This window comes from Tachypleus tridentatus, chromosome 3, assembly GCF_004210375.1.
Source record: "Tachypleus tridentatus isolate NWPU-2018 chromosome 3, ASM421037v1, whole genome shotgun sequence".
Classification (NCBI taxonomy): Eukaryota; Metazoa; Arthropoda; class Merostomata; order Xiphosura; family Limulidae; genus Tachypleus; species Tachypleus tridentatus.
This window is the reverse complement of record NC_134827.1, coordinates 108,939,755-108,964,452: the sequence shown is the minus strand read 5'-3', so window position 1 is coordinate 108,964,452 and position 24,698 is coordinate 108,939,755. Positions and strand designations below refer to the sequence as shown.

The following is a 24,698-nucleotide window of genomic DNA, read 5'->3' as shown; positions in this document are numbered from 1 at the left end:
CGGGGATGCGAGTCGAACGCCGTAACTCGCTTGGCCATGAAGGGTCCTCATGGAGCAGAAATAACTGGCAAAAACAATATAAATTATATAAAATTTTCTTTATCAAAAAGGCCCGGCAAGGCCAAGCGTGTTAAGGCGTGCGACTCGTAATCTGATGGTCGCGGGTTCGCATCTCCGTCGCGCCAAACATGCTCGCCCTTTCAGCCGTGGGGGCGTTATAATGTGCGGTCAATCCCACTATTCGTTGGTAAAAGAGTTGGCGGTGGGTGGTTATAACTCGCTGCCTTCCCTCTAGTCTTACACTACTAAATTAGGGACGGCTAGCGCAGATAGCCAGCCCTCGAGTAGCTTTGTGCGAAATTCAAAAAAATAAACAATCTTTATCAAAAAAAAAAAAAACAACTTACATTAACAAATATGCAAGTGTGTGTTTATATTTATTCTTATTTTACATAATTGTGATATTGTAGCACGTGAAAGAAAGTATTGTTTAAAGTTTTTTTAAATATGTACATTCGATTTTCCGTTACTAACTAAACAACGTTGTTAAGGGTTAGTTTAAACGTCACTGTAAGATATTGTTGTAATAGTGTTACAATTCGGCATTACTATGACAACAGAATTTTACATTGAAAATAAAAATCTTGTGAAAGGCGATTAATTGTGAGCAATCTACTAATTTGATTTAAATATGGGCAAAATAGGGAGATATGTGAGGAGAAAGTTACGAAAATTGTTTTGTGTTTGATTCCATCTTGGTACGTGGTTTTTTATGTGATCTAAAGTGCGTGGATACTCCCTAAGCCTTCATTTGCGAGATAACCCTATTGCTTAATTATGCCTTTCTTGTTATTATTACACATATTATTATTATATATTAACATTTATTTTCACAATTCAAAGATTATCGCATAGTTTAATAATTTAATACAAAATATTATTGCAAGAGTAATTAGAAAACAGTGGACGATGATAGCTATAAAAAAAGATTTTATTATTGTAATTACGTGAAACACTATTTTGTATTAAATGCAACAGTCATTTCTTGTTACACCTCTACATATTTTGTCTGATACAAGCTTAAAGGAAACATCAGTAATAGCATTAGGGTATTATTATTATTTTCTTTTCGAATGAAATTACCGTGCTCGGTTTATCTAATTTTTGGGTCTATAAGTTTGTCAATATGGTGATACTGTACTAGCTTTCTTTGGAACAGACCAATACACTTTATAAAATTTTGTTAACATATTAAAGAAAGCAATAATATAAGGAATTAATAGATGACCTAACCAACATCTTTCAATAACACTAATATATTTAAATTTCGTGTTTTTTTTTTTCATATTTTTACACATTTGTTTTTTTTGTTTGTTTGTTTTTTTAAATTTCGCTCAAAGCTACTCATGGGCAATCTGCGCTAGCTGTCCCTAATTTAGCAGTGTAACACTAAAGGGAAGCCAGATAGTCATCACCACCCACCGCCAACTCTTAGGCTACTCTTTTACCTAGTGGGTAAAGAATAGTTGGATTTACCCTTACTAATAACGCCCCTACGGCTGAAAGGGCGAGCATGTTTGATGCAGTCTTCTGGTTACGAGTGGAACGCCTTAACCCACTTGGCCATGCCGGGCCATTTATATACATTATTATGTGTTTTTTTTGTATTGTTTTTAATTTCGCGCAAAGCTACTCGAGGGCTATCTGCGCTAGCGGTCCCTAATTTAGCAGTGTAAGACTAGAGGGAAGGCAGCTAGCAATCACCATCCACCGCCATCTTTTGGATTACTCTTTTATTAAAGAATAGTGGGATTGGCTGTAACATTATAACGCCCCCACGTCTAAAAGGGCGAGCATGTGTGGTGTGACGGGGATTCAAACCCGCGACCCTAAGATTACAAGTCGAGTGCCGTAACCACTTGGCCATGCTGGGCCCATGATTATGTGTGCGTGTGTACATGTTTTTCTTATAACAAATCCACATCGGGCTATCTGCTGTATCCACCGAGAGTAATGGAACCCCTCATCTCACCGTTGTGAATCCAAAGACTTACCTCTGTCCCACAGGGGACATATGTGATTAAAAGCAGTCACTTCTTTAATTTTCCGCATGTTTATATCAAAGGGAAAAAAATAACAATATGCATTGTGGACAAAATTAGATTTCCATGTATTAAACAACTTACATTAATAAATGTACATTTACATTTATATTTATTCCATCTTTTTGTTTTGTTTAGCTGTTTTTGATTTTTACTAAATTATTTTTTTACATACGTAATATTAGTCTCATGCCCCAAGTGACTCAGTGGTAAGTCTGAAAGCTCAAAACGCCAAAATACGGGTTACGATATTCGTGATGGGCACAACATAGGTAGCCCATTGTGTAGCTTTGACCTTAATTCCAAACAAACAAACAAAATACTTTACTAATTTATTTTATAGCTGCACTGGAAGATACGAAGAAAATGAAAGCTACGTTACAGAGGTAGAAGAAGAGATAGATGATCTTGTCGAAGAAGCCGAATTTGAAAACTTCAAAGAAATAACCACGGTTAGTCAACCACAGGAAAATGAAAAATATAAGTTGTTCTTTTATGAAGAAAGCTTGTTGCGCAACAGTTTCTGTTCACTTTATGTAAACCAAATATTCACGTTTCACTCAGTTTTTTTTCAGTCCAGTAAAGAATTAGAGGGCAGCTATAAATAACTAGAAAACATGAAAAGTATTTTACAATTTGGATATTCAACAACTCAGTCAGCCACTGTTGACAGTGTTCCAATAAGAACCATGATAAACAGTCAATTACAGGAATATACAGTTACCTTCCTAAAAATAAAAAATAAACCTATGGTACAACGGTGGGTATTCCCTTATTCAAACAGCACAGATACTTATAACCCGAAATGGAAACCACGAAATGGAAAGAAGTCTGACACATAAAATCGGTAAGATAATTTTAAATTTGATGAAATGGAAATTATTACACAATATTTTTTTAATCAAAGATTAAACCTCTGTAACATTTTGTTCAAAGATTTCGTTGTTTTGCTAAAACAGTTTCTGTTAATCTAGTTTTGTTTTTTTTGTTTTTTTTTTTCAGCATCTACATCATCAGTGCAACCGTACAGTTCTTTCCTCAATGTCAGCAACTTGAGAAGTTGTTCTTTATTCACACTCCCAAATATCAGCAAAAGTTTCATTTACAGCAGCATCATTTTCATTCTCTTCTATATTTTGGCTTCTTTCATAAATTATCTCATATCATAAACTTTACAAGACTGAGGATCAGCATGAAAATTTATTACTGTACTGAATGCAGTACCTTACATTGTTTTCCATTCCTTCCTGTACTACTTTATATGTTTTAGAAATTGTACATATTTGGTTTGTTTGTTTGTTTTGGAATTTCGCACAAAGCTACTCGAGGGCTATCTGTGCTAGCCGTCCCTAATTTAGTATTGGAAGACTAGAGGGAAGGCAGCTAGTCATCACCATCCACCGCCAACTCTTGGGCTACTCTTTTACCAACGAATAGTGGGATTGACGGCCACATTATAACGCCCCCTCGTGTTGCTTTCAGCGAAATTCCAAAACAAATGAATTATTTTACATTTTGCATTTATCCACAAACGTTTGTGACTCGTGGTTTAAAATGTACATCTTTAATGAGATAGAGATTATAAAACAGATAGAGAAGATTGGATATTTAAATTTCATCTATAGAATTTAATTAATATAATTAATATTATTACTAATCTTCAGTAAATTAATATGAAATAACTGCTAATTTTATATAATTTTCTGAGAATTATTTAGTAATTGAATATCTAAACTTTAGTTAATATTATTTAGTTACCGTATTGATTAACAAAAATCACATTTTAAAGGGTTAATAAATTTACTTTTGTATATAATTACAAAATTCTTTTAAAATGTGGTTGTCTTGTAAATTAATAAATACTGTAACTAAATCTGTCATATCATATTTAATGACCTAAAATAATTCTTAAATTATTTTGCCATTGGTTTTGGCCTATTTAGGAATACGGTACAACAGTTCTAGAATGTTGGACTACTTTCTATTCTCTTGAATGAATTTTTAATTGTCCTTCCAACATACAACTTTATTATTTCATGTATTAAGTTTTACAAGACTTGAGTATTATTAATATTTAATTAATTTGTTCTTTGACACTGATATGTTTATATAGAAGACCAATATGCAACTTTAACTCTTATAACTATGTGACCTTTGAAAAACGTTTAAACAGATCACTGGCATACCTATGGAAGCTGACTTTTCATTCAACATGACTTATGTTTATCATTAGTTCAACTAAAATTTGTTGTTAGAAGAGTGAACCTTGTCCCTGTACCTTTGCTTCATCATATTAGAAGCTTAATTTCTATTAAAAATTTACATTATGACTCATCTGACATCTATCTCACAGAACTTAAATTATAACAAAGTAATAACACTAATTATATTGTAAATAATTTAAATTTGAATATTATTTTTCTGGAAGAAAAAAAATGAATTGAATTTTTTCATACTTGGTTTATTAATCAGTTGTGTAGAATGGTTCACTTTTTTATGAAACTTAGCACTGACATAAAAATGTCGGTGTTTAAGAAGGTTTAACTCATTTTAGATGCAAGAGCTTGGAGGTATTCCCATTTTGACTAAACCAACAGATATGTCCAATACTATTCCTGATGAGAAAGTGGTCATCACCCTGGTAACGTATCTCAGTGCACGACTGATTGATCTGAGTGAAGAAATTCGTGCAGCCCGAATTTTACAACTTGCGTGGAAGAGACGACAAATTAGGAAGGAAGAAGCCAAGAGGAAGGTAGGTTCTGGTCGTGACATTAAATATCATTTTGTTTGTTTTAGTTACCCTACATAACTGTTAGTATGACATTTCACTTTCTTCTAATAACAAATGTTATGGCACAAAGAAATAATAAACTTTGTGTAAAGTCATGATATGGTAGATCTAGACAGACTGAGAATTACTGAAGGTCAGGGTGTTATGATACTGGTAAGAATAACCAACAAGGGACCCTCAGTAAGACAGTGTCTACTGCATCTTTATGCAGAGATAAAGATTGTGACGTAAATGGAATATCTGTAATAAGGCTTAATGTACCTTGTAAGATGGTTTCTGCTCTCTCGTGTTGAATAAAGTTTTAAACAGCACTAGCATTGCTCTTGGTTCATTGGAAGACAAAATGTACATTTAAAATAAGGGTAAAATATAAGCCAAAACACAAGACTTCAGATGTAAACAAACCTGGTGCCTCAGTGCTGCTAACAGTGCTGTCCTTGTAGCCAATTTGCAAACTAAAGTTTCAACTGTATTGAGTACCTCTTGTTTGACTCTTAAATTGAAAAACGTTAGATGTACCCTACAAACATTTGGGGAATCTTAATAAACATTTTCCTTATCTAAGAAAACTAAGTTCAGCATAGAAAACATCTTATTACTGTGTTGAAACATACTTTAAGAGAGAGAGAATGTACATTTAATACAAAGCTGGATGTCTAAAAAAAATGTAAGGAAAAAATATCTTGTATATCAAATGTTAAAGTACATTTTGTGCTTAAGTCCATGGATTATTTCTCTTGTGATATTTTACATGGCAGTAAGATGTTTAACAAATCTTTATCTATATAAGCCATTTACAAAGTTAGAGTTTACATAGAGTATTTTGGGTGTTAATCGAAAGGCCATGATGACAGAGGCATACACCTCACAAATGGTTCCATTATTATTACTTATTAACCTCTGGTTAAGAAAAGCCTGTCACAAATTATCACTTGCATTGTTTTGAAAGTCTTTCTTATGGTTACAAGCTATCCTGACACCTTTTCTATATATTGTAAGCGACTTTTATTCCAGTTTAGCAGTTTGAGCGTATCATGTGGAGACTATTAACTTGTAACAGTGATAAGTAAGTAACCAAACTGTTTTCATAGTGTGTTGTACTTTTGCTTTATATGTATACATGTATTGTCAGTATTTGTATTGTTTGGTAATATTGTACTTTATGTTGCAGGCCAAAATTAAAGCTGCAACAGTAATTCAAAGAGCTCTTCGCAAGTTTTTACACCGGCAACAACTGAACAAACAAAACAGGGCAGCGACCATCATTCAGTGTGCCTTTAAATGTTTTGTAGCAAGGAAACGTTTGCAAAGCTTGCGTATAGAGAAACTATTCCAGCACCAACAGCTGATGGCTGTTGTTATTCAGGTTTGTAGTAATATATTGTGGTAGAGTACTTAATTAAGGAAAACTTAACATATTTTCCTGTAAACAGCATTGAAAATATGACGTGCATTATGTTTTTATTGTATAAACAATGAGGTTTTCATACATCTGCATTTAAACAACTGAGAAAATTTGTTATGTAACTAAAGTTATGTGCTGTACATTTTCCGATATCTTGTTTGTTTCTTTCCAGGCTGCTTACAGAGGCTTCAGAACAAGGAAGGAAATGAAGGAAAGATTAGTTGCTGCTGTTACCTTACAGAAGTATATCCGCTCCTGGAAGGCACGGAAATCTTACTTGAAATTCCAACTGGCTGTTAAAACAATACAAAGCCAATATCGTGCCCACATAATAGGGTGTACACAGAGAAGAGAATATATCCGTATAAGGTGTTCCATCATCTTCATCCAAGCTCTTGTTCGTGGTTGGTTAGTCAGGAAAAGACTGGAAAGACAGCAGCGAGCAGCTGTGGCCATTCAAGCTGTTGTGAAAGGGTGGTTAGCTAGACTAAAATACCATCAATTGTATGCTGCTATTCTTAGACTTCAAAGAGTCGTGAGAGCTATATATCATGGTCAGCAGTGCAGAATGGCTTATCTGAGAATCCGTTATGCAGTAATAAACATACAACGATGGTACAGGACGAAGAAAACTCGACGGAGTTTTCTGGCAAAAGAAAAGCTGTCGTTATATTGCAAGCACACGCAAGAAGTTATTTGGCAAAAAATTTCTTTAAAAAACAGAAAACAGCAGTAGTTTGTATTCAGAAGTGGTGGAGGAACACTAAGACGGGACAGAAGGTTAGGCAGGATTATCTTGCTCTGAGAAAAGTGTTCTCATATTACAATCTTATATCAGGTCCTACCTTCTCCGAAAGAGGTACCTGACCCATAGGTCAGCTGTAATAAAGTTGCAGAGCTACTTTCGTATGTTAATGGCTAGAAAACGTTTTCTTCAGATAAGGCATGCAGCAATCACTCTGCAGCAACATTTTAAAGCTACGTTAGCAAGAAACAAAGAGAGACTGAGGTTCCTTCTACTCCTAAAACTAGTGGTTAAAGTACAAGCACAATTCAGAATGAAAAAAGCTCGAAAAGACTTCCTGGCTTATAGACAAGCTGTATTGGTTTTACAAGCCAGAATGAAAGGGTTTATTGCACGCAGGCATTATTTGTTAATCAAGAATTACGTTAAGAAAATAGAAGATAGACGCATTGCTACTCTAAACTGTCGGAAGGAAAGAAAAGAGTATATTCTGAAAAGAAATGCTGCAATTCTCATCCAAGCTGCATATCGAGGATTCGTGGAAAGACGAGAGTTCTGTATGCAAAAGAAAGCTGTGATAAAACTTCAAGCATGTGTACGAATGTACCAACAAAGATCACGATACATGGAACTCTGTTTGGTTACCTACAAAATGCAGGAAAGAGTGCGTGCTTGGCAGTGTGGAAAAGAAATTCGGAGGAATTTCTTGAACTTAAAACAAGCCACGATCACTTTGCAGACACAGTTTAGAATGATGAAGTCCAGGAAACGTTATTTAGAGCTTCAGGTAGCTTGTAGAAGGATCCAGAAGCTGATACGAGGATTTCTAGTTAGAAAAGGTTTAGAATTTTAAAATGGGCCACTCTTGTACTCCAAGAAAGGTACAGAGCAAAGAAACTAGCTGTGGTTTGTCGTAGAGAGTATTTACTTGCTCAAGGAGCTGCTATCACTCTGCAAGCTGGAGTCCGTGGCTGGAAGGTCCGGAAAGAAATCCGAATTCAGTCTCGTGCGTGTATTTTGATCCAAGCTCAGTACAGAATGTTTCGGCAGAGAAGTAAATATCTGCTAATGCGAAGATCAGCTGTAATAATACAATGTCGTTACCGTGCTTGGAGTTTGGGGAAAAGAACCATGTTACAGTACCACATCAGTAAGGGAGCTATTCTAACAATACAGGCTTGGGTACGGGGGTGGATATGTAGACGATTGCTGCAGAAGTATTGCAATAATATTGTGACAGTGCAAGCATGCATCAGACAATATCTGGTTAGGAAGAAATACATTCAACTGAAGCAAGTGGTCATCAACCTACAAAGAAGATACAGAGCTGTCAAGGCTTGCAGGTCAGCAAAACACGAGTTTCACAAGGTTAAAACTGCAGTCGTAACAATTCAAGCGGGTTACAGAGGCTGGAAAATTCGGCAAGAAGTTCGTCAGTGGCATTTTGCTGCAACAAGGATTCAGACTTGCTTCAGAAGATACTCAGATCGCAAGTCTTTTCTTAAACTTAAACAAGCAGTAGTAGTTTTACAGAAAGCTATCAAAGCATATTTGATGGGACAGAAAGATAGAGCTTTCTACTTGAGCTTGAAGGAGTCTGTGATAAGAATCCAGGCAGCATATCGGGGTTGGAAGCTTCGATCAGCACTGAAACGCAGACGAGATGGTGCTGTAATAATTCAAACTCTTTACAGAGGATATAGAGAGAGAAAGAAATATGCTGCAAAAAAAGAGCAACATTGGTACTTCAAGCTCATTTCAGAGCTTTTCTGAACGGAAGAAGGGAATTGGAACGTTACTTAGTAATGAAGAAAGCAGTGTTGGTAATCCAGAGCTCTTGGCGAGGGCACCAGGTAAGACAACACTTGAAGAAAGAACACCATGCAGCCATAATCATTCAGAGATACATCAGGGATTTATTGCTAGAAAGAACTTTCAGAGAAGAAAAGTCTGTTCATCAGGATCCGACAGCTAGTAACTGATGTTTTAATACTCCAGAAACTCAAAAGAAAATTCTGAGGAAGAGACGGGCTACCACATTGGTACAGGCTTGGTTTAAGGGATATTTAGTCAGGAAAAAATGAAGGAAGAAAAGGCTTCAATTATAATTCAGTCCTACATGAAAATGTTTATAGCAAGAAACAAGTTTCTGGAAATGAGGGCTGCTTGTGTTACTTTACAAAAGTATGTCCGTGGTTTGATAAAGAGAGCAGAATTTTTACAGATGTGTCGTGCGGTTACATTCATTCAGCAAAAGTTTAAAGCAAAGCTCTCTGGACGAGCTGAGTACAGAAGGTACCAGTTGCTACGTAACGCTTGCATCAAGGTGCAGGCTTGGTGGCGAGGTTACGTTGTAAGGAAAACGGTTGGTCGTAATCGTTGGGCTGCTACCACAATACAGGCTGCATACAGGACACATAGGACAAGAAAACAATTTGTTCAACTGAAAAAGACAACTGTACTTCTTCAACAGAGATGGAAAGCAAAGTTACAATGCAGGTTGTATCATCAGCAATTTGTGCAATTTCGTCAGAGTGCCATAATAATCCAAAGCGCTTACAGAGGCTTCGTGGCAAGGAGAATTACGAAAACCATGGTTTCTGCACGTATTGTTCAGTCTGTCATACGTTGCGTCATTGTAAGAAAGAAATTCTTAGTAATGAGGTCCTCGGCCATGAAGTTGCAGTCTTGGTATCGCATGGTGCTGGCTAGGGGGAAGTACCAAAAGAAACTCAGGGCAGTATATGAAATACAGAAATACTTTCGAAGTTGGTTGTTAGCAAAAGAAGTGAGAAAAGGCTATCTTGAGCTTCGAAAGAGTGTTGTGATAATTCAAGCGTGCTTTAGAGCAACAATATATAGAAAAAGGTTTCAGGTTGTGAGAAATCGTGTTGTTTACATTCAAACCTCATATCGAGGGCGAAAACTAAGACAACAGTTTCTTCTCCAGCGAAGAGCTGCTGTGGTGATTCAACGTTGGTTTCGGGCAATACGTGAGGATCGAACACAAAAGATTAGGTTTGTTATACTTCTGTGTTGTTTGACCATTGTAGCTATTGTTGCCTGAAAAAAATTAATTAAATTTGCTTGTATATATTATTTGTTAAGTGAATCATTTAAAGTTTTTCAATTAAGTTTGTTAAGCATATCATAACTTGAAATTTAGTATGCACTGCTGAATTGTTTACAAAGTGTTGGTTTTTTAGAATAATAGATACAACTCTATTTTATGTTAAATAATGCATGTTGAACAACGTGTTGAAATATATACATCAAGATTTGTTTGGATTCAACAAGTGATTTAATTGGAATATGATGTGTACCTGTTTGCTTCTATCAATAATTTGTTTTACTATAAAATTTAATGTAACACTTAAAGTGTATTGGTAAAGTTACTTAGCCAAATAATAGTAATGATTTATAATTTAAATAGATTAAACAGATGAGGATCCCACTGGGTGATTAACTTTATCACGAATATCTTTAAAATGTAAATATTTATTTATTGTAATTAAAATCAACATTTCTCCCTATAGAAGCTGGCTATTTTGAGGCATTTTTTGTGATTAACAACAAATCTTGCAGTTCATGGAAATTTCTTTTGGCCTTAAATGGTGCAGTTTTAATTACAAAAATAAAGATTTCCACTGAAAAAGTGTTCATGATATCACATTATATCCAGTTTGTTTCTCACTTGGTAATGTCTTCATGATATCACATTATATCCAGTTTGTTTGTTTCTCACTTGGTAATGTCTTCATGATATCACATTATATCCAGTTTGTTTCTCACTTGGTAATGTCTTCATGATATCACATTATATCCAGTTTGTTTCTCACTTGGTAATGTCTTCATGATATCACATTATATCCAGTTTGTTTCTCACTTGGTAATGTCGTCTTCATGATATCACATTATATCCAGTTTGTTTCTCACTTGGTAATGTCTTCATGATATCACATTATATCCAGTTTGTTTCTCACTTGGTAATGTCTTCATGATATCACATTATATCCAGTTTGTTTCTCACTTGGTAATGTCTTCATGATATCACATTATATCCAGTTTGTTTCTCACTTTGTAATGTCTTCATGATATCACATTATATCCAGTTTGTTTCTCACTTTGTAATACTTTTATTCTGAATTTTTCTTCCAACTTGAAGCGAAGATTCATTTCAGTTGCATGTATTACAGAAATTGTAATGAACAGTTTGTGTGAAATAAGTTTAAAAAATGATTACAGGTTTGAGAGATTACAAAGCAGCACAGTGAAGCTTCAAGCAGCTACAAGAGGTTGGTTAGTACGTCGACAAGTGAAAAGGTTAAAGGCAGCCATTACAATTCAAAGATGGTACAAAAGTGCTCTGATTAAAAGACGTTATCTGAAAATCTATCGGCCAGTGTTACTACTCCAAGTCAAGGCACGTAGTTGGTTACAATGCCAGCAACTTCTTCAGATGGACCAGCAACTTGAAATTAGAGTAAAATTACAAGAAGCTGTTCGTTGTTTCTTGGCTCAAAACACCTGGATGTAAGTAAATCACCTGGATGTAAGTCTGACCTTTCCATTTACTTATCACAATGAATGCTAAATGTTGGAAAAACAAACATTAAAACGTATATTTAAAAATCTGAATGTAATATTTAGATTAATAATTAAATAGGGACCTGTTTGTGTGAACTTGCTGTGTTAATAACAAAGTTTTTATGCTAAACATTTCTGAAATGTTGAATTTCTTGTTGGTCATATTACTGTAGTATATTTTGTATTATTGAATATGTTAACATTATAAATAATTATCTTTTGTTTATTTTAAATTATAGGCTTTACTTATGGCAAGAACTGTCAAAGTGGAATGTTTTGTAGCCATGGTATTACGTCATCTATCGGCTGTACGAGTTCAAAGGTTTTACCGACGAATATTAAATTTGAGGTTGGCGAAGAAACAACTGGATGCAGTTGTTGTTATTCAGGCTAGTAATCTTAGTTTTTAAACATTAAATGTTCATACTGGTCAAAGTATATGGGCATTATTTTTATGCATAAAGAGTGCAACTTGATACACATCTGACCCCAGAAATTTGGGAATAAAAATCACTTGTAAGCTACCATAATTTCCACACTGCTCTACAGTTTTTCAATTTAAGTTATATCACTCAAATCACAATCTGTTGGTTGTGGCTTGTGGCTTGAATCTTCATCCCACCAAACACGCCAGCCCTGGGGGTGGTTTTTCATCCCACCAAACACGATGGTCAATCGTATTGTCTGTTAGTAACAGAGTAGCCCAAGAATTAGCAGTGGGTGGTGATTACAAGCTCCATTTACTCTAGTCTTTCACTGCTAAATTAGGGATGGCTAACACAGACAGTCCTTGTGTAGCTTTATGCAAACTTCCAAACAAACTACAAGAAGTGTGTGACAAGTTCAATTAATATATCATTTATGTTTTTAAGATAATGATTGGTTGAAAGGTGAGGTTGAAAAAAGTTTGTCATGTGAAAAGGTGTGGAAAACTATCAAAAGGATTGTGGAAATATGTGGTAGGGGTTACTTACATTAAATGTTTTTTTAATGTTAAATATCAAATTAACTCATCAGTGTGAATACTGTGTGATAATCCCTACAGGTATGACTTGCACATTTTAACGTTTTTCTAAACAAAGATAACTTATGAAAACAGCACAATAACTGTTGTATAACCTAGAACAAAACTAATATTTTGTTTTTGAGTGTTTATGAAAAATAAAGACAATTTTGTTATGTTTATTTTATTACTATTACTGTAGTTAAGAAGTTTCCTTATTTGAGCTAATATGGCATATTTTAAATTATAAATGTGTTTCTCTTTGAACAGTGATATACATCTTAGTGGTTTTGGAAAGTGAAACAGAACATGCTTCTATTTTTATAAGTACTTCTGATTTTTGTAAACTTGCTTTTGCCAAAATTTGATTTATTGTAACTGTACAACTTGTGATGTCTTACATTAAGTATTTCATGACTTCTCCAGAGGTGGATGAGAGGACGCTTGCAGAGACTGTGGTTTTTACGTCTGCGACAGAACGTAATACTGTTCCAGAGAGCTGCTCGAATTTATCTTCTTACACAAGAAAAGGCAGCAACTGTGATACAGACAAAAGTGCGTTCATGGTTGGTTTATAGGAGGTTGGTAAAGGAACAAAATGCAGCTACAGTTATACAGGTTTGTACAATCAAGTGTAGATTGGAAGGTAAAGTGTGTACACTGAAGTTTAGCATAAATATTGAGTTGACCTGTTAAGTTTTAGTGGTCAGATTTTTTATAAGGATTATTAGAGCTTGCATAATTCATGTGTGAATAAAATGTTATCCAGATCTTAAGTCAAGAATGGAACCAGTTTCTTCCTGGTCTGTGTAGAGGACCAGATAGAGATTGATGGGCTATGTCTTGTAGGTATACATGCTTTAATATTTAGCAGCTGGAACAATAAAACTGTTTTTTGAATGCAGGGGCTACAGAGGAGTCGAAGGCACGTTTTAGGATGGCTTTAGCCCTAGAGAGCTGAACCAATTTGAGTTGTGATAATGGAATTTTTGGTAAAACCAAATAGGAGGCTATTTTTCAACCAAACTTGTGTGTAGTGTAGCCATAACAGATTTGCCCTGTGTCTAATACCTTTGACCTTGAAGCTGTTTTAGGCCTGCCATTCTTGTTCTGATGTTTCCTGCAATGAGACCAGGGCGTTGCAAGTTTATTGGTTTTCTACTGTGATATGTCTACAGTTATCTGTTAACAATGTTTATTATTGGGTGGTATTTTATCACATAAGTGAGAAATAGATCTGTTATTTGTTGTTCATTGCCTTCTACAGGGATTTTTTTTGTTGTTGTTGTTGCAATAATCAGATTTTTGCAGCTAACGAATCATGCTCAGAAAGTGCCTGTTAAATTGGATTTTGTAAAATGAATCTTGACTGGTCTGAGCAGGAGATTAGGGTATGTTTGTGTGGCACCATCCATACAGAAGAGAAGATATATTTAAGATGGCTGACCATTGTGTTGATCCATAATTATTTTATTATAATTCTGCTCATATCCAAAAGTTTCTTGCAATTATTTTATCTAATCAGATTATTTGGTCTGTTTTATAACCATCAGTATAACAATTTCAGGTTTGTTATAGTCTTTTCTCTGGTTCAGTAGATTTAGTTCCTAGATTTGTCGAATCGTGTTGCCTAGTTCAATCGTGTGATATGTCTGTTAACGAGTCAGGTGGTTCCGGGAATTTCAAAGGTCATGTTTCTGTTATATTACTAAAAATGTTAAAATCACTTACATTTAGTTGTAGTGGTTAGATTATTATTAGATGTGCAAATTAATCTGTTTTCTTTAGATATGTAACAGAGAAAAATTAGAACTCTGACAACATGTAGGTAAGTGTATCAGTTTCTCTTATTCTTTGTATATCATTTGTCATTGTTTAAAAATTAATATTGTAGTAATGTTTCTTTCACATCAGGCTGCTTGGCGAGGGCACGTGCAGCGTTGCAAACTCAAGAGTCGTCAACTGAAAACAATAAGAGAAAGATTGAAAACTGTTAATGCGAACGCTACTGAAGATAAGAAATTATGTAATCGAACAACTTCGGCTCTAGATTTCTTATTACGTTGCCGAAATCTATCCTACATCTTGTCTGCACTGATGCATTTAGGTGAGACTGAAATTTTTAGCTGTCATGTTACGACACCCACTTGTTTTAATTACTCTCAAGATTTGTAATTAGAAAAACAGGAGAGAAATAATTTTTCAAGTTTTATGTATGACCAAACGTTCTTGTGGGTCTTAAATCCAGGAATTTTGTTTTTTAGAACAAACTTAACTAAATTTCTCAATGTTGACGGATGACGTAGCGAAAAATGTCAAAGTTTCACTTGCTTCGGACACGGTGTTGGTTTATCTTTGCTGATGGTTTAATGTATTAAGTCTGTTACCTTTTAAAAAAACAAATTAATCATAATAGTACTAATTTCTGCTTTTATCTCTTCCATTCTGGTTATGAGAAAGTGCAAAGTGCTACTTTTATTGTTTTATGGATTTCTCTGTTTCTTGGAAATACCAACATATTCAATACATTTCTGTTATATTCTGATGCTCACATTCTAGTGTGACCACTGAGAAAATGTACTGGAAAACTAAATGAAACATTTTGTTTAGTAAGAAGCCTAAGAGTGTTAATAAAATATTGTGACAACTTTTATCACGAACACGTGCATGTTGTATAATGCTCGAGTGTTTGTGTATGTCGTTCTATTCTGTGCTGCTAGGCAGTGTCAGATCCTTTAATATATGGCTTACAAAATGTTTGTTTTGAATATAAAAGTTGAGATTTTTGTAAGTTTAAGAAGAGTTGTACATGTGTAGTAAGTATTTAATGAATTACAAACGATTTTGTTTGTTGCATTTGCCCTCTGTCTTTATATCTGAGAGTGCATACATTACATAAAAAGTAATTTTGAGACTAGCAATTACACAAGATTCCATCTGTTGTTGGAATCATTTTGGAATCACTTAAACGCGAGAGTTAACATTTTAAATTCATGAACATTTTTCTGTTTCTGGGACCAAGAATAATTTTTTTTTTACATTCTGGAAAAACTGTTAAAATGTTTTTATTCTGCGTAAAGATTTTAATGGTTTTACCTTCACTTGAACTAAACCAGGAAAACTTATTAAACACTGGTGTGTGATATAATAACCATCTGAGGTTGTCTGTTATAGAATGAGTATTGATGTAGAATGTCTAGGATGGAAAAATATATTTTAGGCCTAACAAAAGTGATAAATTCATGTTAGACTGTAGATATTTTTTCTTCACGTTTCTCCTAGTAAGTTCCCTTAAGAAATGTAGGTGGAATTTTAAAATGAAACTTTTGTTTAACCAAAGAAAACGATTGTTTTAATTATTTCACTATTAATCTTTCTTTCTTCTAAAATTTTTAAATTTCACTTACTGTGTTTATACCAAAGCTTTTATGTTGTCCATAATATCCTTGTAAGGTTGTTTTACATTTTTGAAAGTTGTGCTAAACCATTTTATGTAATTGCCCAGATGTTGTTACCCGGCTCTCGGCGTCATGTTGTGAGAAGATAGCAGAAGGCAGTGCAGTAGAAATCCTTTTCCAGTTGATACGAAGCTGTAACCGAAGCTTGCCTCACATGGAATTGATTAAATATTCCACAAACATCTTGTTAAATCTTGCCAAGGTTTGTATTCTCCAACAGAGATTCTGTTTCACTTGGGTTGTTACCATGACAACATAGGTTCTGCTTCAAATGTATTATTGTTCCTTGATCATTTTATTTCTAAATATGATCTAGGAAGGTCGAAACGTTGGTCTTTGCTTATCAGTAAGTGTTAATACCAGCCGTTCTAAAATACATTTTTATTTCAAGTGGGTTTCTCGTCATCAAGAAAGGCGAGCTGTTTACATTGTGTAACGTTTAGCTTCTTCAATCTTCCTCTTATCCAGTACTGCATGTTTCTGCAACACCTCTATAATACTGAGTTATTTTTTGTTGCAAGTTAACCTTATTTTATTTCATTTCTAAACTGGTTTTTATAAACCAGATGCTTCTGTAATGACAGTTTAACACCCGGCTTAAAACATTATATATTTTCTGCTATTTTCCTTTATTTGTTTTCATGAAATCTTTGCATTGTTTTATTATTACCATAACAAACAGACATTGTTTTATTATTACTTAACAAAAGAACTCTGAGAAAGTCATTGTTTTATTATTACCATAACAAACAGACCTTAACAAAAGAACTCTGAGAAAGTCATTGTTTTATTATTACCATAACATACAGACCTTAACAAAAGAACTCTGAGAAAGTCATTGTTTTATTATTACCATAACATACAGACCTTAACAAAAGAACTCTGAGAAAGTCATTGTTTTATTATTACCATAACATACAGACCTTAACAAAAGAACTCTGAGAAAGTCATTGGTTTATTATTACCATAACATACAGACCTTAACAAAAGAACTCTGAGAAAGTTTGTGTGTGAAACTGAAATCCTAACCATTCACAGAGCTTTAAAGGAGTATTATAGGTGGGGGCTAGGGTGAAAAAAAAAAAGCCCATTTTGTGGTTTCACTTTTTGTTTTTTCATGATGGGCTCTGTATAAAACGTTTAGCCTGGGACCTAACTTACCCTTAATTTGTTTCCGTATAAAAACGTTTTTTCCTCAGCTATTACTATAAAAAGACCAACTTAACTGCATCATTTTTGTGACTTAAGTTTTAATTTATACCATTTTCATGAGAGTAAGAAGTACAAGGGATTAAAAAAACACTTAAATTGCATTGAAATGAACTTGTAAATGTGTTTCAAACTTTACTACTGAAGAAATGTGTTAATTTCTTTGTTTTATGTATGCATGTGCAGGTATTACTCAAATATTGTATATATCTTATAATACTGTTGTTTAAGCTACATTATACAATGTTATTGTATTTAAGATAAGTGTGTCATGTATTTATGGTCTAAGTTATCTTTAATACTGAGAGTACCCTTGTCTTTGATGAAACAAAGCATTATAGTTTATATAATTACACATGTAAGAAAAGCGTACTTAATTAGCTGTATTCGTTATCAAATTAGATTTCAGTTTTGATGTAAGTGGGCATCTGGTTCTTATCACAAATTAATAAGTGTAACTTGATAGCATTCTCTCTCTCTTTGTGTAATAGATGCACAGTGTGTGTTTCACTTGATTTTCTCATCATATTGTAACACAATCTCAATGAATTGTTTTCTTTCCACATCAACAGTATGATAAAACGGTGGATTCTGTGTGGACAGTGACTGGTTCTCTCGATACTCTGCTGGACCTCTTGCGAATCTACAGAGAGAAGGGTGAAACTATTTTTCGAAAGTCTGTACACTGTTATGGATCTTCTTCCAGGATCCTGGGAAGGCCTCGGTAATAACGACTATCGACCAGCTAGTAGAAATTAAAATCTAGATAGACTTTTATCTTTGTAAACTTGTTACAAGGAAGACAGTTCTAGGAGTAGCCAAACAGAAATATCCGAAAATTATGGTGTCTAAAATGTGTCAGATTTGTTGTGAAGTGAGATGGTAAAAATGTGATTTACATTAATAGGGTGGTGATGGTATACAATTAATTCTTAGTGTTTTAACTACACTGTTGTTTTAATAAATGTAAAACAAGAAATATATTACAAAGGATACTGTTTGCACACTAGGCTGTAGAATGGCACAGAGGATATTCATCACAGTTATTAACAGTCTAACAAAAGATTATTTTAGTGTTCCTTTTACCTCTACAGTGTTTATATTTTGTGTTCTTAAGTGTTGTAATACTTTGGTTTTTTTCTAACCTGAATTTACATGTGGTATACTTGCAAATTTTCTAATTTAGGTTAGCTTTGATATTGTCCTGGAGAGAACAAACTGTGTAATAATTTTGGTTTGTTTGAAATGTAATTAATTGTGAATTTCTTGTGATGTCTTCTGTCATATTTTTATTTTTGCAACTGTCAACTGTCTTTATTATCTGAAACCTATATTATTTGAAAGAGTGTATGAACTGAAATGAATGCTGACATGACTTTGTTGTAGGTGATGAAATCTAACAAGAATGTGATGGAGAAAATCAAAAGTCTCCATTATCTTACCTGTCGGCGACACAAGATGGAAGAGGAAAGGAAACTGACCAAAGCTCGGTTGTCCACCACTCTATCGTCTTCATTTCTTTCATCTTCTGTGTGTTCCAAGAGCGTGATTTCCAGCATGTCTGTCTGCATTCCCCATGTCACCAAAACCCAGCCACAAATCCAACCAGACTGGATACTTGGACACAAACACATGCGAGAATTTATTGATCCAGTTGATGCTATAGTTGCAGTGATGAATATGTCAAAGAATTCCAAGCACTAGGACCGTGTCTTCCTTGTACATTCTTATGATTTTATTCGTGTTGTATGTGTGCTGTAGTTCATACACCCCTCACTTTTATCACTTTTTTTAACCTGTATAAAAGAAAAACAGAAAAAACAGATTATCATGTACGTTTTTATATTGTATAATAATAAAATTGGATTAAACTCAGTGGGAAAATTTTGTCAGTTATTAAAATTAATAAGTTACATTTTTATTTTTGGATTACCTCGTAACACTGTTTTGTTTCTTTTATTCAAAATAGTAGTTGTATAAAGTATGCATTATGGTACTGAAGGAAGTGATTTACATAAAGGCCAAACAAAATTTTTATTTGCAAGTTCTAACAGTTTATATCTGAATGTGAGAAAAGAATGTTGTATGTAAACCACAATATATCTGTAATATCTAGTGCTAACAATACCTGTGCCTGGCATGACCAGGTGGTTAAGGCTAATACAAACAAAAGAATGTTGTATGTAAACCACAATATATCTGTAATATCTAGTGCTAACAATACCTGTGCCTGGCATGACCAGGTGGTTAAGGCTAATAGAAACAAAAGAATGTTGTATGTAAACCACAATATATCTGTAATATCTAGTGCTAACAATACCTGTGCCTGGCATGACCAGGTGGTTAAGGCTAATAGAAACAAAAGAATGTTGTATGTATAATACAAACAAAATAATGTTGTATGTAAACCACAATATATCTGTAATATCTAGTGCTAACAATACCTGTGCCTGGCATGACCAGTGCCTGGTTAAGGCTAATAGAAACAAAAAAAAGAATGTTGTATGTAAACCACAATATATCTGTAATATCTAGTGCTAACAATACCTGTGCCTGGCATGACCAGGTGGTTAAGGCTAATAAAAACAAAAGAATGTTGTATGTAAACCACAATATATCTAACATCTAGTGCTAACAATACCTGTGCCTGGCATGACCAGGTGGTTAAGGCTAATAGAAACAAAAGAATGTTGTATGTAAACCACAATATATCTGTAACATCTAGTGCTAACAATACCTGTGCCTGGCATGACCAGGTGGTTAAGGCTAATACAAACAAAAGAATGTTGTATGTAAACCACAATATATCTGTAACATCTAGTGCTAACAATACCTGTGCCTGGCATGACCAGGTGGTTAAGGCTAATAAAAACAAAAAGAATGTTGTATGTAAACCACAATATATCTAAACATCTAGTTAAGAATGTTGTATGTAAACCACAATATATCTGTAATATCTAGTGCTAACAATACCTGTGCCTGGCATGACCAGGTGGTTAAGGCTAATACAAACAAAAGAATGTTGTATGTAAACCACAATATATCTGTAATATCTAGTGCTAACAATACCTGTGCCTGGCATGACCAGGTGGTTAAGGCTAATAGAAACAAAAGAATGTTGTATGTAAACCACAATATATCTGTAACATCTAGTGCTAACAATACCTGTGCCTGGCATGACCAGGTGGTTAAGGCTAATAAAAACAAAAGAATGTTGTATGTAAACCACAATATATCTGTAACATCTAGTGCTAACAATACCTGTGCCTGGCATGACCAGGTGGTTAAGGTTGGTTAAGGCTAATACAAACAAAAGAATGTTGTATGTAAACCACAATATATCTGTAACATCTAGTGCTAACAATACCTGTGCCTGGCATGACCAGGTGGTTAAGGCTAATAGAAACAAAAGAATGTTGTATGTAAACCACAATATATCTGTAACATCTAGTGCTAACAATACCTGTGCCTGGCATAACCTGGTGGTTAAGGCTAATACAAACAAAAGAATGTTGTATGTAAACCACAATATATCTGTAACATCTAGTGCTAACAATACCTGTGCCTGGCATGACCAGGTGGTTAAGGCTAATACAAACAAAAGAATGTTGTATGTAAACCACAATATATCTGTAACATCTAGTGCTAACAATACCTGTGCCTGGCATGACCAGGTGGTTAAGGCTAATACAAACAAAAGAATGTTGTATGTAAACCACAATATATCTGTAATATCTAGTGCTAACAATACCTGTGCCTGGCATGACCAGGTGGTTAAGGCACTAGACTTGTAAACCGAAGATCGCGGGTTCGAATCTCCATCACACCATGCTCGCCCTTTCAGCTGTGGGGGCGTTATGATGTTACGATCAATCTCACTATTCGTTGGTGAAAGAGTAGCCCAAGAGTTGTCAGTGGGTGGTGATGATTAGCTGCTTTCCCTCTAATCTTATACTGCTAAATCAGGGACGGCTAGTGCAGATAGCCCTTGTGTAGCTTTGCGCGAAATTCAAAACAAACCTGATACTTGTACTTATGAGGCCAACTGGAATACGAAGGACATATTTTTAGATTTCACAAACAACGACTGTTGTGGTGTGAATTAGATAAGTGAATTATTATTAAATCTATTTACGTCAGTTACAAATCAGATTGGTAACTTAAGGATTAATAACATAATTACTTGTTTTTCTAACGTCAATTTTTATTATTTTATTTGCATTAATTTTACTGTCCCAAAAGAACTGGTGTTTCTGTACAAATACACGAGATTATAAAAAAGGCATCAGGCTTAGCAACTGTTTTGGAACAAATATGAGGTTATTAAAAAAGTCATTAGGCATAGCATCTGTTTCGGTACGACATGTAGGCTTAGAAAAAAAAGAAGTTAGGCTTAGCAACTGTTTTGGTACACAACCATGAGGTTATTAAAAAAAAGTTGTTAGGCATAGCATATGTTTCGGTACGATATATAAGCTTAGAAAAAAAATGTTAGGCTTAGCATTATTTTCAGTATAATACGAAGGTTTGAAGAACTTGTAGAGAAATGTTACACGAAGTGACTAAGGTATTGCTTTGTTTGTTGTTTTTGAAGCAGACTTGAACCGAGGCGGGGGCAAATAAGATGACACATTGATTCTCTACTCGAAATTCTTCAACGAAACTAAACGTTTTAGGAAAGAAAAGACAAAACAAAAATCACATAACTTAGTATCCACTCCGCTGAATAATAATGAATGATTAATTGTGATGATACAATCACATAATAAAATACCTGAATAATTTTAGGTTACTAGTGGTTGGTAGAGGAGTGCATCAGAACCTATCTTACGGTTGTTAGTAAAGAAACACATTTCAACCACTATATGTTCCTTAAAGGTGTAGGGTTGTTCGTAAAAGGTGGAACACTTTTATAAACTAATGCGTTTTTTATTTGGTTTTTTCATGGAAATTTTCTGTAGGTTTGTTGATAATAAAGTGTCAACTGCCGCTTTTCAGTTGACTTAAACTGTGATGGATGAGTTAATGATGCTATAGCCACGGTCTTTTAAATGACTGCGCTTTTAACATGATTGACTTTAGAAAAACCATTTCCTTAATTACGTTGTCGTGGAAGTTGACACTTGTTTTCTTTCTTATTTCAAAAAAACAAACTTTGCATCCATTATAAGTTTTGAAAACCCTGTTGTAGGAAATCCTTCATCAAAATGAATCATAGATTCATTGAGAACAGGAATGATGGAACCTTTCCAGTTCATGGATGTGATGTGCCTATAAATCTGCAGAATGTGTTAAAATTAAAGGAACAAAAAAAAATTCGATTCTGAGTTTGCCCTCATTCATCAAATTGTCTTAATACAATGATACTGAAAGAAAATTTCGTGCTCGGCTAAACAATACAAGTATCAAACATTCCGGTTCACAAAAGTTAATTTTATTAACCGTTCAGTGCCGTAGACGAGATAACTCGTCCAAGCCGATCGGTAACACAGTGCCACGGTCGAGTTAATTCGTTCTAAATAATACCTAACTTCAACGCTATATGTCAGCACCATAAATGCATTTGACCTACTTACAAATTGTTTCACTTTCGATCCAAAATGACGTCACGAAAAAGTTACAAAATGAAGAAGCATTAGAGTTGTATTGTAGCAGCTGAAATACTTGGCAGTCAACAGGTTAATCTAGACATTTTATATTTTTTATTTTGTATTGTATTGTTTCTTATAGCAAAGCCACCTCGGGATAACTGCTATGCCCACCGAGGGGAATCGAACGCCTGATTTTAGCATTGTAAATCAGTAGACTTACCGTTGTACTAGCATGAGGCTTTATATTCTTTAACCTTCATAAATCAGTTAGGTTTCTGATTGTTACGCCTCGTTCTATGGTTAAAATATGCGACGCTACAGTTACGCTTAGCATATATTTGTTATTAGGGCTAGTATTCGATTTTTTTAGGCCTAGTTCTTACGCTAAACTGCACTGTGTCAATTATTGTGGGTTTGCTAAACAGTTTCTGGTTACTGTTGTTGGTGATGTCTCTAGACGGACATACCTATCAAACCAGTACTCGTGCACATGTCAGGGTTTTAAGACGGATTATTTTGGTTTGCCTCCCAAATCTTTGCTTATTGAATTACTCCGATAGACCAACGGTGATTTTACAGAATCACACATAATTCCGAGGTTCGATTCCTGCCGATGGTAGACAGATATGTCATTATTATTTATTTATATACATTCTAATTAATGTACTGTTTTATTCACTTTAGTACTGTTATATGTATGTAGTATATACTCTTCAATGATACATACTACTTGCATGATTGAGAATCGAACATGTTGTGCTCCCACTTACGGAGTAAATTTACGAGTGTGATTTAGCGACTGTCATCGCCGTTTCGGATCTTTGGGTAAACTCTGAGAATCCACCAATACTGACTAGAGCAGCAATCTTCATTTAGTTGTGTTTAGATTCAGGTTCCAATTGTCCTCTGCTGGAACAGCGGTAAGTCTTCGGATTTACACCGCTAAAATCAGGGGTTTGGTTTCCCTCGATGGACACTGATGACCTGATGCGTCTTTGCTATAAGAACACACACACGCACGCGCGTTGTTTCCCACTTAAAGGTTCAAGTTGTGAAATGACTGACATTATTAGTTTTAACTTCCACAAGTAGCTTCCTGTTTAGTTTCCGACCACATATCTTTTTCACGAACTCCTGACGAAAGTGACTGCTTGTCACGTTGGTAAGAGAGCAAGCACGTGGATGTTAAATATAATTTTCTTTTCTGATATAATTTTTGCGTGTCAAAAGAACTAGCTGTCTTTCTCAATTTTCATTAATTAAAATCTGAAAAATAGAGTTGTTTGCCCTTCTGGTCTATCTTTATAGGTCAACTCAGAAATGTCTTAACTTTTTTCTGAAACTGCAATGTAGAAACATTGCAAGAAATATTATAATTGTTATGCTAAAAGATAAAATAAATTGTAATGATAATAGTAAAAAAAATTAATTAAGAACAAATACTACAACAAATATAATAAAAATATGTTATTTTAATAATAGTATTTGAGTCAATACCATTAGAGTCTGGTAGATAAACTGTACGAATACAAAAACTACAATATTGAAATAACTTCATCTTGGTAACAATTTACAACACTATTTTAACTGTGTTTAGAAAGATGTATTCAACCCAGAAACTTTTTAACACTCGTTATTACCCTATGGAGATATCTCGATCTATTATGATTATTATCTAGTGTTAATTACCATCTATTATGAAAATAGTTGTTTTTGCTGTGATGAAATACATGTTTTGTTTCTTACACAATACAAACCTAAGTCAAGGGTAACTTGAACTACTCTTAATTTCCTATTCGCCCAT

At 34.4% G+C, this 24,698-nt stretch overlaps 3 protein-coding genes and 1 pseudogene across 3 annotated transcripts; all 4 read left to right on the top strand.

Annotated features, from left to right (window-relative positions):
* The window catches only part of LOC143245958 (uncharacterized), a 28,553-nt pseudogene extending 20,654 nt beyond the window's left edge, over positions 1–7,899 (top strand).
* Positions 7,900–8,084: 185 nt separating this feature from the next.
* On the top strand, positions 8,085–8,819 carry LOC143245957 (abnormal spindle-like microcephaly-associated protein homolog). Its single transcript, XM_076492209.1, has one exon. The coding sequence runs from the start codon at positions 8,085–8,087 to the stop codon at positions 8,817–8,819; it is 735 nt and encodes a 244-aa protein (XP_076348324.1).
* Positions 8,820–8,953: 134 nt separating this feature from the next.
* On the top strand, positions 8,954–11,583 carry LOC143245956 (uncharacterized). Its single transcript, XM_076492208.1, has 2 exons — positions 8,954–10,064; positions 11,292–11,583. Exons 1-2 carry the CDS (start codon positions 9,127–9,129, stop codon positions 11,581–11,583), a joined length of 1,230 nt encoding a protein of 409 aa, XP_076348323.1. The 5' UTR covers positions 8,954–9,126.
* Positions 11,584–11,878: 295 nt separating this feature from the next.
* On the top strand, positions 11,879–19,176 carry LOC143247721 (abnormal spindle-like microcephaly-associated protein homolog). The gene is made up of 6 exons (XM_076496139.1): positions 11,879–12,022; positions 13,063–13,254; positions 14,551–14,743; positions 16,142–16,296; positions 17,876–18,027; positions 18,690–19,176. Exons 1-6 carry the CDS (start codon positions 11,882–11,884, stop codon positions 18,691–18,693), a joined length of 837 nt encoding a protein of 278 aa, XP_076352254.1. The 5' UTR covers positions 11,879–11,881; the 3' UTR covers positions 18,694–19,176.
* Positions 19,177–24,698: the final 5,522 nt, after the last annotated feature.